The 14,472-nt window shown below is 45.0% G+C and overlaps 1 protein-coding gene across 1 annotated transcript; it reads left to right on the forward strand.

Annotated features, from left to right (window-relative positions):
• Positions 1 to 7,356: 7,356 nt before the first annotated feature.
• LOC307058634 (POM121-like protein 2) lies at positions 7,357 to 10,411 on the forward strand (the record flags this gene model as incomplete). The annotated part of the gene is given in 6 exon segments (XM_079712174.1): positions 7,357 to 7,956; positions 7,960 to 8,219; positions 8,221 to 8,751; positions 8,753 to 9,847; positions 9,849 to 10,329; positions 10,331 to 10,411. Coding segments are annotated over 6 exon segments (3,048 nt in total).
• Between the last annotated feature and the right edge of the window lie 4,061 nt (positions 10,412 to 14,472).

Below are 14,472 nucleotides of genomic sequence, written 5' to 3' on the forward strand. Positions count from 1 at the left end.
TTGGTAGAGCATCAGACTTTTAATCTGAGGGTCCAGGGTTCAAGTCCCTGTCCAGGCGCTCTAGACCTGTGTTTTCTCGGGCCAATAGTACTTAAGCTTCTCTCCAAGGGGAAAATTTGGGTTAAACTTTGAGTTTTACCAACCTACAGTGCGAAAAAGCCAAGAAGTCAGTTACCTTCAGCCTTAACTAGTAGTTGAGGTTTGATATTCTGTTCCAAACAAAAGATGATTTTAGCAGTTTCTAATAAGAGAGACTTCCTGAGGAACACAGTACAAAACCCTTACAGCCCATGAAATATAAGAAAGCTATCCTTCTAGACTAGGGTGCTTTAGAAAAGGAACTGGAAACTATATTTGTTGGGTAAAGTATTCTCTGGGTCAGGACCTTTAGATTTTCAGTTATTCACTCTCACAACTGAGCTACTTGGCAGATGGGAAAGCCCTCCACTAAACCGTGGTAATGTCACATTTTAATGATAAACCCAAATGGTAGGGAGTTATTTCACAAATACGGCAGTATGATCTTTAGTTGAAATGCTCACCATACCCAGAAATATTGGCATACTTTACCATACGTTTCTGCAATTTTGTCCTGTTGTGTGTTGCTGGTGTAATTTCTTGCTCAGTGGATTGTATTTCTCTTTAGAAATATACATTTCCCCCCTCCCCCTCTGTAGAAGGATTGTACTTCCCATGCCATTTGAAGATTATGTGATGGTCTACATAGAAAATGCTAAGGAACCTAAAAATAAACAAACAAACAAAAATCCTCCTAGAACTAATAAGTATGTTCAGCAAAGTCACAGAATGCAAGACCAAAATAGAAAAATCAACTGTATTTCCATATACTAGCAATAAACATGTGGACACCAGAATTAAAATACAGGACTTTTTTTTAAAAAAGGAAAAGAACACTTAGATGAAAATCTATCCAGACATGTGAACATGTACATGCTGGAAACAACAAAACTATAAAATTCTGATGAAATAAATCAAAGACCTAAATAAATGGAGAGAGAGTCCATGATTATAAAACTCAACATAGCTAAGATGTCAACTCTCCTGGAAATGATATAGAGGTTTAACGTAATTTAACATAATTCCTATCAAGATCCAGGTAAGATTTTTTTGTAGCTATAGACATGACTATTCTAAAATGTATATGGGAAGAAAAATGAGTTAGAATAACTAGAATGATTCCAAAAAACAGGAATAAAGTGGAAGAAAACATTCTTATTATTTCAAGACTTATTATACAGCCACAGTAATAAAGAGTGTACATTTTTGGCAGAGGGATAGATATATGTCGATGAAACACTATAGAGATTCCAGAAAGCACCACATGCAAGTACATCTAAATTATTTTTTACAGAAGTACAGAGGCAATTCAGTAGAGGAAGAAAAGTCCTTTCACAAGATTGTGGTGGAGCAATCCATAGGCAAAAGAAGCCAACCGCAGCCTAAACCTCACACCTTATTTAAAAAGTAACTGAAAATGGTTCATAGATTTAAAATAAAACATAAAACTATAAAACTTTTAGAAAAAATACGAGAAAATTCGGGGGACCTGGGGCTTGGTGGAGAGTTCCTAGACATAACATCAAACACACAATCCATAAAAGACAAATTTGACTAACTGGATTTCATCAAAATTAAAAACTTTTGCTCTGCAAAGGATTCTGTTAAGAAAATAAAAAAAGCAAGATACAGACTGGGAGAAAATATTTGCAAATCACATATCTGGCAAAGACATATCTAGAATATACAACGACCTCTCAAAACTCCACATTAAAACAACACTCAATCCAATTAGAAAATGGGCAAAAAACATGAAAAGACATTTCACCAAAGAGGATATACAAATGGGAAATAAGCACATGAAAAGATGCTCAATATCACTAGTCATTTAGGAAATATATATTAAGACCATGGTGAGATATCACTACACACCTATTGTAAGAGATAGAATAACAAATAGTAACAACTGCCAAAGGTTGGTAAGAATACAGAGAAACTGGATCTGTTATACATTGCTCATAGGAATGTAGAATGGTGTAGCCACTCTGAAATATAGTTTATCAGTTTCTTAAAGGGCTAAACACACACTCACCATACAACTCAGCAATTCCACTCCTAGGCATTTATCCCAGAACAATGAAAACTTATATCCACACAAAACCCTGTGCATTATTATTTATAGGAGCTTTATTTGTAATAGCTCAAACCTGAAAACAACCAAAATGTTCCTTAATAGGTGAGTAGGTTAAACAAGCTGTGGTCCATCTATACTATGGAAGTATACATCCATACTCAACTGTAAAAAAAAATGAGCTATTGATACAGGCAACCTTGATACATTATCTTTGCAACTTCATGTGAATTTATAACTATAAGTATAATTACTTCATGTGACTTTATAATTATTTATGATTATTTCATTGAAATAATATATTTATTATATAATATACACACTTCCTCTTCCTCATGGACTTGGCCATGTGACTTGATTTGACTAATGAAATGTCAGTGGAAATGTCCAGTCGGATATATCAGAGAAGTTAAGAACCATTATGTGGGGATTAGGTAGAAGAGCCCTTGGTAATCAAATCACCTGGTTCATAGATAGGTGAGTTCTGTATGTTGCTGTGAGCTTTAAATGAACTGCTGTGACACAACCTCCCACTCAGAAGTAACCCTTCAAGATAGTGGTGAAAAGAAATCCTCCCAGTGGCTAGAGCTTTAGATGGTTCATTTGATGTTCCTTTTTACATGGAGAGAGAAGTGGCCTAAGATAAAGCTGTATATGGAATCCTTGGCAAAAGGAAACGGTTGGCTGGAAGGTCAGGAATCTGAAAAGAGCAAGATTTGAAGATTAGAGACCAGAGGTGTGGAGAAATGCATGTGGATTGACTTGTGGGAATTGTCACAATGTTGAGGATCTTTTATCATATATTAATACCTTCCAGATAAAATCTACTTCAGAACAGCCACTGAACAAGTAGCTGGACAGATCAACTCATCCAGTAGATGTCATCACCCTCAGGCATCAATAACAGACATTTCTTATTTTAAAATATTATTAAAAGATTGAAGGAAGGTTTTTTACCCTCTTTTTTTCTTCTTCTTCTTGGTGTGGGGCTGAACTTTGGTGAGTCATGTCTCCAAGTATCTCAAATGATCCCAGATACTTTAATGTTGAAATTTCCAGTATACAAACATCTAACTGATGCTAGAGAGCCATAAACCACAGCTAGCAATAGTAAATGCTGAATGAATGGGGTAACATTGCAACCAGTGTACTGTGACAACACAGCAAAGGAAGGTGAGAATTATTCATCCTAGAAGAGATGTTAGGAGAACTTAATAGACAAATCATTTGAAGTAGTCACGGAAAATGGAGGGCAGATTGCATTTGTCCAAAACCTTTGGATCCATTGATCTCAACATTTGAACAAAAGCTTGAAGGAGACCAGGGAGTAAATCTTATAGATATCTGAGGTAAGAATTCTCTACACAGAGGGAACAGCATCAGAACAATATGTTGGATAAGATAAAATAGAGGAATAAAAGCAAAATACTCTCTAAGAGGTGAGGACAAATACCTACTTAGTCATAGGCAAGAATCCTTCAGCAGATGAGGAGAAAAAGAATCCACATCACAATTGTGGAGTAGAGGTGGAAAAAAAAAAAAACGGAATCAGAGAGGACTGTTTAGAATAAGTGTGATTTCCCTTCACTAACTGCAGGAATAATCACAGATAGGGGCATGTGGAGTGTAGTCTCTGGGAGAGTTAACACTGTATCCTGTTTGATACCAAAAAAAAAAAAAAAAAAAAAAAAAGCTGGCGGCATTAGAACCATTTCCTTAATTCTTTGACCACTGTGGAACGGTCAATGTCTTTCACATCTTCCTTCTCTGACTGTAAAAGGAAGAGACATTTCGAATACCATTATATAAGTGACAGTGTTTTTCAAATCACTCAGAAGTGAATGGGTGTAAAATCAATGTAAAAAACGGTCATGAATGGTATTTTAATAAATGAAATAGAAGATATAGGAATAGAAATAGGAAATACCAGAATAAACCCATGCAGTAAAATACTGTTCGGTAGAGTTTCGCCTCTCTGTCTCTCCAAATATCTATCATCTATCTAAGGCTATATCGATATTGGTATAGATGATAGATAGAGATAGACTCAGATAGTTATCTCTCTCATTTATATATATATATATATCTCATATGTATAAATGTATATATATATATACATACATTTGTTTGCATATTGTATTGAGTTGTGACTTAAAATGTATTTCGACACTGAGTTGCAGTCAGAAAAGTTTTGAAAAAAGACTTTCATGAGAGGGTACAATTTGAAGACAGCAGCATCTCCTTGAGATGACAAATATCTGGGGGTGGGGGATCGGGGTAAGAGCCCCAAAGGAATAATGGAGTTTCGCTTTTCTTGGCTGGGGTAGCTGCATAGCTGGGCTCAGTGCGCGTGGCTGCGGACCCGTGGAGGGTCCTCTGCTGGTGCGAGCTGCTAAGCTCGCCACTCCACCATTGCTCCTTAATTTTTATTGTGGACGGGCACATGGAGTACAAGGAGAAAAAACCAAACGAACAAAACAAACAAAAACACACTAGCATACAAGCCTCGGCCTAGCCATGTGACTGAAGGAACACTCTTCGCTCACTATCCAAAAGCTTCCAGTACTAAAGAGAAAAGATTTACAACCTTCCAGACGGGCCCCTTGTAGCGTCATCGCAGAGGCAGCCGCAAATGAGAGCTGTGTTCGGGAACTTCCCAAAGGTTCTGCTCTCTAATATAAGCCTCGGGAAAAGGAAGGTCCTATCTTATTAAAAAATTTATTCGTTTGTTGAGTCCAAACGGCCCCAAACGAGATACAATCGAAATTGTGACCCCCGTGTAATAATTTGAGAAACAAACTGGGTTAATTCTATTTCAGGCGCACCGTACTGAAAATCTTGCGCCCTTGCGAGCAAACAAAAGGCCTCTCTTTTATTCCAAGTGTCATCTATAAGATTTTTCGACAGGTAACAGAGGAGATGGTTAACACGTTTCCTTTCCGGTGGCAGCAGAGTTGGCTCCACGACTTCCGATCTTCTCCCCGAGAAGGGTCCACCCAGAGTTTTGCTCCGCGGGCTCTTCCTCCGCTCCAAGAGGCTAGCGGCTCCAGGGAGTGGGGAGGGGTGCTGGGGAGGGGTTCAATGACGAGCTTGGGCACTCTTGGGCAGGTTGGAAAATTGCAGACCCGAAGGTGATGACCCGAGGTCATCTGGTTGCGGAAGAGCTGATCTACGTGCCTCGAGAGAGAGGGGCGACGAAAACCATCAGAAAGAAAGGAAATCGAAAAAAATGTTCAGCGCAGAAACGGTGACATAATCACTGAAGGGAACAACAGTGGCTTTTCACAGGGGCTTTCTTTGACACGGGTTAAGCAGAGTGGCGCAGCGGAAGCGTGCTGGGCCCATAACCCAGAGGTCGATGGATCGAAACCATCCTCTGCTAGAGAGCTTTTTTTCCCGTCCCTTGCTAAAAACTTTACTCCAACTCGGCTACAAGCACGCACAAACACCGAATCCATTTCTACCTCTTCCATGTTCAACCAGTTAACATTCACGAGTTTGAGAATCCTCTACTTTGCCTTCTTGCTTCCCACCTTTCTTTGAAATCCCGCCATTCTCTCACTCGGCAATTCCAAAACCCTTCTACCTATCTGAAGTGACACACTGCCCCGAATTGTCAAATTCCTTCCATCCCTGGTGTCCAGTAGAGGAGCAATGGAAATATTCCTTCAGCGGAGGCGGTCTTATATCAATATATTGTATGCGACCTCTTGGAGAAAGACGTGATAAATTCCATATTTACTTCTGTTACAACTTCCAGTAAAGGGCCTTTCAAATTTGTTATCTACTTACGATGTTTTCATTGTTTGCATTCTATTAGTAAATGCAAATATAAATGAAACCAAAAGAATTAATTATAACAGATTTGTGGTTCTGTCACATATCAAAATTTCAGATTTCAGTGTTTATACCTATATTTGGTGCAGACTAGTATAGTAGGACGATCGAATAAAGACTTTAAGCGTAAGCATACATTATATTAGCGTACAATTCTGTGGAAATACAAATTCAAGGAGAAAGAGATTGATGAAGTGGGAGATGTCTGGACCCATTTTTGGACAGTGTGGGTTTTGAATGGAACCCGTTCTCCGAGTTCCTTAACTTAACAACCTTAAAATGACCTTTCCTGAAAGAATCGTATTGAATCCGTGCCATTTTTATTGTTATTGGGAGGAATGGTATTAGAAATCTTAAAACGTTATTCGTTTTTCAATTTCTCGGAATGTTAGTGCCCTAGTTCACTCTGGCTAAGCCAGAATATTCAGCCTCAAATTCAATCTCCCACTTCTTTGCTCCCCTCCTGGAGCTCCGACCCCACCCGGCTAGGTGAGGAGAGCGATTGGAGAGGGTGGCCGGGGCGAAGGGGCGGGGGAGGTTGCCGAGCGAGGGACAAAGCCGGGTGCCTGCGGAGGCGCTCAGGCTCCCGGTCGGTAGACAAGAAATCCCTTTGGCCCCCTCCGGAGCCTCGCGACCCCGCCAGAGTGCCATCGTACCTGCATACTCAAAGTGCGAACAATCGAGGGTGACACCCATTCAGCCTCGGGGAGGCGAATGGAAAAGGAAGGAAGGAAAAGGAAAAGGCAAAGGAAAGGAAGAAGGGCGGGAATCCCCAAGCAGCAAATCCGGCCTCCGTTATTCCCCGCTGCTGGCGCCACGAACGCCGTCTGGGCTGCCCAGGTCCACGCGCCCGGGTCTCCGGTCCCGCGCTCCCGCCAGCGCCCCGCCCCCCGACCCCAACCTCCACCGACTCACCCTGAGGGGCTCGGACTGCCCTCCCTACTCCGACGCCGGGGGCCGGCGGGCGGAAGGATCGGTGACGTGGCCGAGAGCCGGAGTCTGGAGACCCGGCGCCTGCTCGACTCTAGCTCTGGGACTCCAGCCGCGCGCTTCCTCTCTAATCCCTGTCCTCGTGCCGCGCGCTGCAACCCGGAGAGGAGAGAAGAGAGGCCAGAGCGGCCAGCTTAGGCCTCAAACTAGCAGAGCAGGCTACGGGGGCTGCCGAGGTCCCGCGTGTCCTCTGTTTCCACCGGCCGCTCACTTTCGGATGCAGGACCTGGAGGGTGAGGCCCCGGGACCCTTTCACTTTCCTCGCGCAGGGATCCCAACCGTCACCGGAACACTTCGACTGCGGCTGAGTCACCAGGCGTCAGAAACCTCGGGAGCCCAAACCCGAAGTCAAAGGCACCGACCCCGCCTCACTGCTCCACATGGGCACTTACGTGGGCAAGCTGGGACTCTCGCCGTCGTCCCCAGCCGGGGGGCGCACAGACTTGTCGGAGAGGCCCTTGAACCGCCGGCCAGCTCAGCCCCTTCATCAGGTCCCCCGGGTTCAGCAAGTCCATCGTGCCCACCCTGCCCCTCGGCACAGACCTGCGAGGAGGCTGCCGAACTGGGATCCTACCAGTCCCAACGCGTGCGTGCTCAATGAGGCTTGGAGGCGCTTTCCCATGAACAGGTCCCGGAATTCCATCATGGGGCCTCATCCCTCAGACTGGTGGGAAAGTTACTTCAAGCGGAGTATCTGGTCTCTCCGGCACCCCAGGGCAACATGGAGCCCGGTGACCATCAGGCTCGCTCCTCGTGAGCGGACAGCGCCCCCCTCCACTGCCCCAGCAGAGGTGACGAACTCTGCAGGGGTCTCACCTTCTGAGAAGCCCCCAGACCCATGTGCGAAGGAGACAGTGCTGAGGGCCCTCAGAGAGTGCAAGAAGCGGAAAGTGAGGTGGGAAGAACCACTGTTCCATGAGAGCTTGGACAGTAAGAGAAGGATTCCAGAGACCAGACCATCTGCGTTTAAGCCTCTGACGTAAAACGGAGTCCTCACTTCTTTTGTGCCCAGGCCTGAGCCTCTGGAGAGAAGCCTCGACTGCTGGGGCTCAGATCACAGCTTGAGTAACAGGCCCAGCTGCTCCTCCATGGACTCCTTGGCCAGCACACACACAGGTGGCCCCCTTAGCTCCCAAAGAAATGCTATTGCAAGCTCTTACAGCTCTTCTAGAGATTCCTCTGAGCCTTGGAAGAGAAGTATTCCCAGTACATCACTCCAGATACCAGAGTGGCCAATAAAAAGGAAAGAACATTGGTGATCCGTCTCAGTCTCCAGTCCCACTGGTATCAGATGAGTCCCCAGAAACATCTGGCAGCTCTGGGCAGCAAAATCAGATTCCCCTGCTTCTATCAAGCCCTGGGAGGCTGCTGTCCCTGACTCCACCTCCTCAGCTTGGTTATGCAGTCCCCGAAGACCTGGCCTTAGGGAAGAAAGCTGGACTCCAACGGAGCAACAAAGCCAGAGAAGATACGACTGAGGTCACCACAGACTCTGTCCCTGACACTTGGTCTGCTATTCAGCCTCTCCTGTCCCAGGGCACTGATCCTCAGTTGGAAAGCTTACATAAAATGCAGAAGTCTCCAAGTCCACTGGCCTTCCCACAACCTACCGGAGAGGCAATCAGTGTGGCCCACTCGCCTCTGAAGACAGCGAGCCTGCTGGCCTCACATGGGTGCTCACAGTCGGAGCCCCTTTCAGGCACCTCTTCAGACTCAAAACCCACAACTACGTTCATCCTTCTGACCCTTGTTTCTCCCACAGCACCAGTCACCGACACCTTCAACCTCTCAGGCTGCCATACCCCAAGACTCACCTGCCATTATCCCTGCAGCACCCACTATGCAAAGCACTTTGTTTGGATTGATCAGCAGCCCAGCTCCCCATCTTCCTGCATCTGCACCTCCTGTTGCAACTTCTGCTGACCGCATGTCAAAACCCATCTTGGGGCTCCCAGCCAATAGTGAGATAGGAGGCTCCTCATATTCCAGAATTTCAAGCACAGCTGCAGCATCTTCACCTCCGGGTACCTCAACTCCCACCTTCAAGCCTGTCTTTGGCAGCATAAGACCACTTAACACTATGCCCGTGAGAGCTCCTTTCTCTTTCAAGCAGACCTCTCCTCCACCTACTCCTGCTTCTACCCGTCTCTTCCAAGGCCTGGTCAAGGCTACAACTGTAGTCATGTCCACCACCCCAGCCAGCACATCCAAAGGCTCCTTTAGGCCACCTTTGGGATTTGGTGTAGTGGATGTTACCAGTACCATGGGCAGCACTTGCTCTATCCCTTCCACTTGCCCCCCTTTCCCTCTCGGGGCTGCCTGTGCCTTCAGGGCCAGCTTCTCCCCAGCTGCAGGCTTCACTTTCCCACTGTGCCAGTGTCCAACCATTCCTACTGTGCACACAGTCACCATCTTTAGCCAGGTTCTTCCCAGTGCTGTCCAGATATCCCCTACCAGGAGCACTGCCAATTTTAGCACTGTGGGTAGCCCTGTGGCAGCTTCAGCCCTAGTAACCACCAACCAGCCTGCATTGTCATCCAGGATCTCCAGTTCGACCTCAGCATTCACAATTCCATTGGAGTCATGCTCAAGGCCACCTTTCCCACTATCCCTGGGAGCTACTCCCCAACCTGCATTTGGGGCTGCATATGTGCAGAAGCAAGAAGCCCCACAACCGGCCCTTGGCCCAAGCTTCCGTAGCTCTTCCATTTTTGGAAACTCAACAGTGGCCTCCTCGATCCCAACACCGATTCCAGCCCAACCATCCTTCAGGGGTACCATGCAGTCGGCCTTTGGGGGTGTGGCACCATCAGCCTCCACCTTTCACATCCCTGCCAGCTTCCGGCCGGCCTTTGACAGCACTCCAGTGGGTTCCCTTCGGTCAAGCTAATAAGAATGGTTTGGGAGTTGTCACCCCAACCCACCGGAGTGGGGCTTGTGGCTCAGTGTTTGGCAGCACAGCCCCACGACCATTTGACTTTGGTGGATTAGAGTGCCCTGTGGACTGTGAGGAGACTGGGATCAGCGTCACTGCCCCAGACGTGAGCTCCAGCTCTGGAGCATTCAGCACTGGAGCAGTGCCAAGTGGGAGCACTAGCACCATCACAACCTTGGGGAAAGGCTGGGGCCCAAACAACCAGGGCTGGAGCAGCCAGGGCACACCTTTTGCCTTGGGGAAGGCCAGCATTTCTGCAAGACAAACTATGTTTGGAGACCCCTGCATGGCCCCCTTTGCTCAGAGCACCCCTGTCACTGGATCATTTAAGGCAGGCAGCAGCCTTGGCTTTGGGATGCCCTCTCCACCGCCCCAGGGCTCTGTTGGGAGAAGACCTTTCAGATCGTCAGCCCCTTCATTTTTCCATTGGTGCAAAATCAAAAACCCCAGAGAATAGGGAGCAAGGGCATTCCCAAAGGCATCATGCCCACAAGAAATAACTTGTGTTCCTTGCCATTCGTACCCTGATTTTGACCTCAGCATAGTGAAGCGCCTCAGTCACTTCTAATTCTCTACAGCAAAAATACCCCAGATCTAAGCTGAGAGCTTTACACACTCACCTTGTGGTCCTAATCTACATTCTAGAGGAAAATGAAGGACTAAAGTATCTAGTGGTGATAGCAGAATGAAACTGAGTGGAACCAAAGCTTTGGAATTGAACAGAGCCTTGCCTTCCCCTCCCTACCCACTCCTTTCTGTGTCAAGGGTGGGCTCAGTCAGGACACTGCCTTCTGCTTTTTTCTCTGAGAACAGACATACCAGGGAGGCAAAAAGTACAACCCATATTCTCTTGCATCTTTGGGAGGAGGAATAGATTCTCTCTAAATCTTAGCCTGCTTTTATTTGGCTCAAAGAAGTGGTTCCTTTATCTGGTCTCCTAGGGAGGCCAATTGCTCATTTCTTGCCATTTTGTTCCTCAGTTTGTTCTTGGAGAAGATTTGTTTTAGTTTAATTTTTTTATTTTAGAGAAGCTTTTAATGCAGTTTGACCTTGAAGCCAACTTTTTCTTGAGGATCAATGGTCTACCCAAGAGAGCATCCATGGGAGGGCCAGGGGAGGAAAACCACAGAGTGGTGCAACCTTGCTTCTTTTCTTTACACCATAGGTCATAATTCCTCCATAATTACGAGTGAGAAATGCTCAATTAGGGAACCAAAGCTTCTACTTTTCTTTTAATTTGTACCTTATAAAATCACCCTCTACCTCACATCTCTCCCAGATAGGGTGGGTAGGGCAGGAAAACTCTTGGGCCTGAGAACAAAGGGAGAAAGGGAGGAAGAGCAGATACCTAAGCTGACCTCTGTACTGTAACCAATGGGAGGTCTATGAGTAGCTACGACATATTCCTTAGCATGTATCATCCTGATGGAAAAAAAGAAAAGGCAAGAATGACTCCCTGCATACATCTACCTCCTGTTTTATGGATACCTTGGAAGAGACCTAACTGGAAAAATAAGCAATCTTAAGTTGGTTGATAAAATAAAAATAAATTGTTGAAATGAGCGTATGATACAGGAATTGCTATAAAACTCATATCTATTCAGAGGCAGAAGGATATTAAGAAACTTGCCCAAGCTCAACCAGTTAGTAAAGGTTAGATTTGGGATTTCAACCCTATTGGCTCCAAAGTGTGTGTTCGCTTCTCCCTCACTACAGCAAATCACCAAAGTCAGAACTCTAACCCAGGTATATACGACTCTAAATATCCATGCTGTTTCTATTTTGAAAGGCATTCCACAACCCAAGACTGCCATCTTACAGAGGGGCACAAGAGGAAAAGTATTAGACAGTTTCTACAGTCTTTACATGATAATGTAACATTTCTACAGTGATGACTATATACCTTGTATCGTGCTTTGCACCAGCCATTCAGAGGTGAAGGAAAACTTCTGCTTTGGAGATTACAATTTAGTGGGGAGACTGGTAAGTAAGCCAGTGATTCCATAACAAGCGACAGGTACTAAGGGAATGGAAGCAGGGCAGAAGGTCATCTTATCTAAGTCTTGACACTTGAATTCTGTTTTACGGTGTGTGTTCTCCAGTTCTAGCAACTGGAGAAGGGTATTTCAGGCCAAAGACAAAACACGTGCACAGGAGGGTCTGGAAGACAGAATGCATCTATCTGGATCACTTTCAAGGAGTCAGACATGGTTTGGGAGAAGAAGGGGCACATCATGGATATGCTTATAAACCATATTGTGCAATGTGCACAGCGTTCCAAATGCAATGGAGAGTCATGGAAAGATTTTAAGTAGGAAAGAGACAAGCTTGTGTTTAGATTGCTCTAGGTGTCATGTGAGGGAGGAGTCAAATGGGGACAGGCTGGAGGCTTGGAAATGTCTGGGGGCTGTGGAGACACCAACAAAGGTGAAAGATACAATACATTCAAGCTAGGTAATTAATTACCTGGTTAAGAGGGATTGTTAACCAGGTAGTTAACAGTGGGCGTGGGGAGGCAGTAGAGAGAGGAGGGATTAAGAAGCAGGACTTGGTGACAGGTTGCACCGTGTGGGCAGAGGAGATGGGCAGAATAAGGGTGAGGGGGAGCTGGAGAAGACCGACCCTTAGCCATCTGACTTGGAGGATGGAAAATGTGATTTTGGCAGAATACATGGAATTTTGTATAGAGTGAGTGTGAAATGACTATGGAATATGAAGGAAATAGTTGTCATATTCAATCATTCATTCACTCAAAAAATACTGGGCATCTGATACTGGTTACTAGGCACTCTTCTAATATTTGGGACGTTCTCAGTGACAGATAAAATTCCTGTTCTTGTGGAGTTTATGTTCTAGTAGGGGGTGTGATTAAAAAAATAAACAATAAACATAATAGGAAATAACTACCATGTGAAAGAGATTGTAAACGGCATGGCAAAAATATAGAGCAGGCTAGGTGGATTAAGATGGCGCTACAGTTTCATCTGAGCTCTTATGAGAGGTTGACATCTGAGCAAAGACTTGAATTCCCTGACAGACTTAGCCATGCCAGAGTATGAGGGAAGAGGATTCCAGGCAAAGAGAAAACCTGGTGGAAGTCCCCAGGAGTGAGATGTGGAACAAGTAGAGGCTTTGGGACAAATAAATGACATGACTTGACTCACTTTTAGGATTGTTCCGGCTGCTGGCTGAGCTGGAACGGTAGAGGAGTGAAAGCGGGGAGACTGGGAGGAGGGTTCTGCAGGAATCCAGGTGGGATTCAGTGGTGGCCCAGACGAGGACGCTTACAACGCAAGCTGTGAGAAGTGGTCAGATTTCTATATATATTTAACCGATTTGCTCTTAAAGGGGTTGTGAGGTGTGAGAGGAAGAGAGGAATCCGGGATAAAGCAAAGGTTTTTGGTTAGAGCAAATGAAGGTATGGAGTGTCTGGTGAGGGCTAGGGAAAGATTGGCGCATTGTCCATGTACCTTAGAATATCGAAATCTTGGGAAAAGGTGAGATCCCTTACGGGGAGGGTATAGAATATGAAAAAGAGGGCTAAATTCGTCGTTTTAGAACGGCAGGAAGCTAATGAAATTTTCAAGTGCAGTTGGTACTAGTAGCTAAGCTCTTCAAAAAATAAAAGAAACTGCTTCATCTCATACAATTAACAAAAATGAATTCCAGATGGATTAAGGACTCTGATAGTATGAAATAAAATTATTTTAAAAATAATTTATTTTTATAAATTATTTTAAATAGGTAGGAGGAAGGAAGCCTCCCTCGGGGACTTTGAATCTGATCTTTTGGGGGGGCTCAGAGTCGTCAGTTGGAGAGAGGCCCCCAAGAAGTAGAGTTCAATTAGGCTAAATGTTTTGTTCTGTGAATGTTTTGTTCCTGTGAAACAGGAAGAATGTGGAGATTTAAAAAATTAACGTTACCTTTCGGTTGTTTCAGTTCTTTGTGTTCCCTTTCCTTCTCCTCCTTCCCCGCCTCCCCCGCTCCACCCCCCGTCCCCCGCCCCCCGTCCCGAGAATTTGAAGAAACCATTTTGTTTCCCTTTTATTTAATTGCCTACAGAGGAACCAGCGATCAGTTTGCTGGCAGGCTACCTCAGTTGGTTAGAGCGTGGTGCTAATAACGCCAAGTTCGCGCGTTCGATCCCCGTACAGGCCAATTTGTACGACAAGGCTTTCCTCTTACATTTCTACACAAATGACAGTTCTAGTCTCAGTTCCACTGCGATGTCACAATTAATGTCAGGGAGACAGACGAACCTCGCGCTGAGAACTTAAAAAAAATTTAAACACACATCTTTGATTTTCCCCAAGGTTGAAGTCCTCCTTTGAATCCCATCAACAGGGTGAAAGGATAGTAGTGAGTGACTAGCAAGGGAAATAGAGCCGCTTTGGGCATATTATTTTTCCACTGGGTCGCTGATTTTTGCAAAGAAACTGACCCTATTGGATTATGTTCATCCAAAAATAAACAGGGAAACCATCCACACTTTCTACACTTCCACACTTGGATCTTAACTAGTTCAGCGAAAGGTGAAACAAGATTTTTTAATATAATGTGT

This window comes from Hyperoodon ampullatus (genome assembly GCF_949752795.1).
Source record: "Hyperoodon ampullatus genome assembly, chromosome: 10".
NCBI lineage: Eukaryota > Metazoa > Chordata > Mammalia > Artiodactyla > Ziphiidae > Hyperoodon > Hyperoodon ampullatus.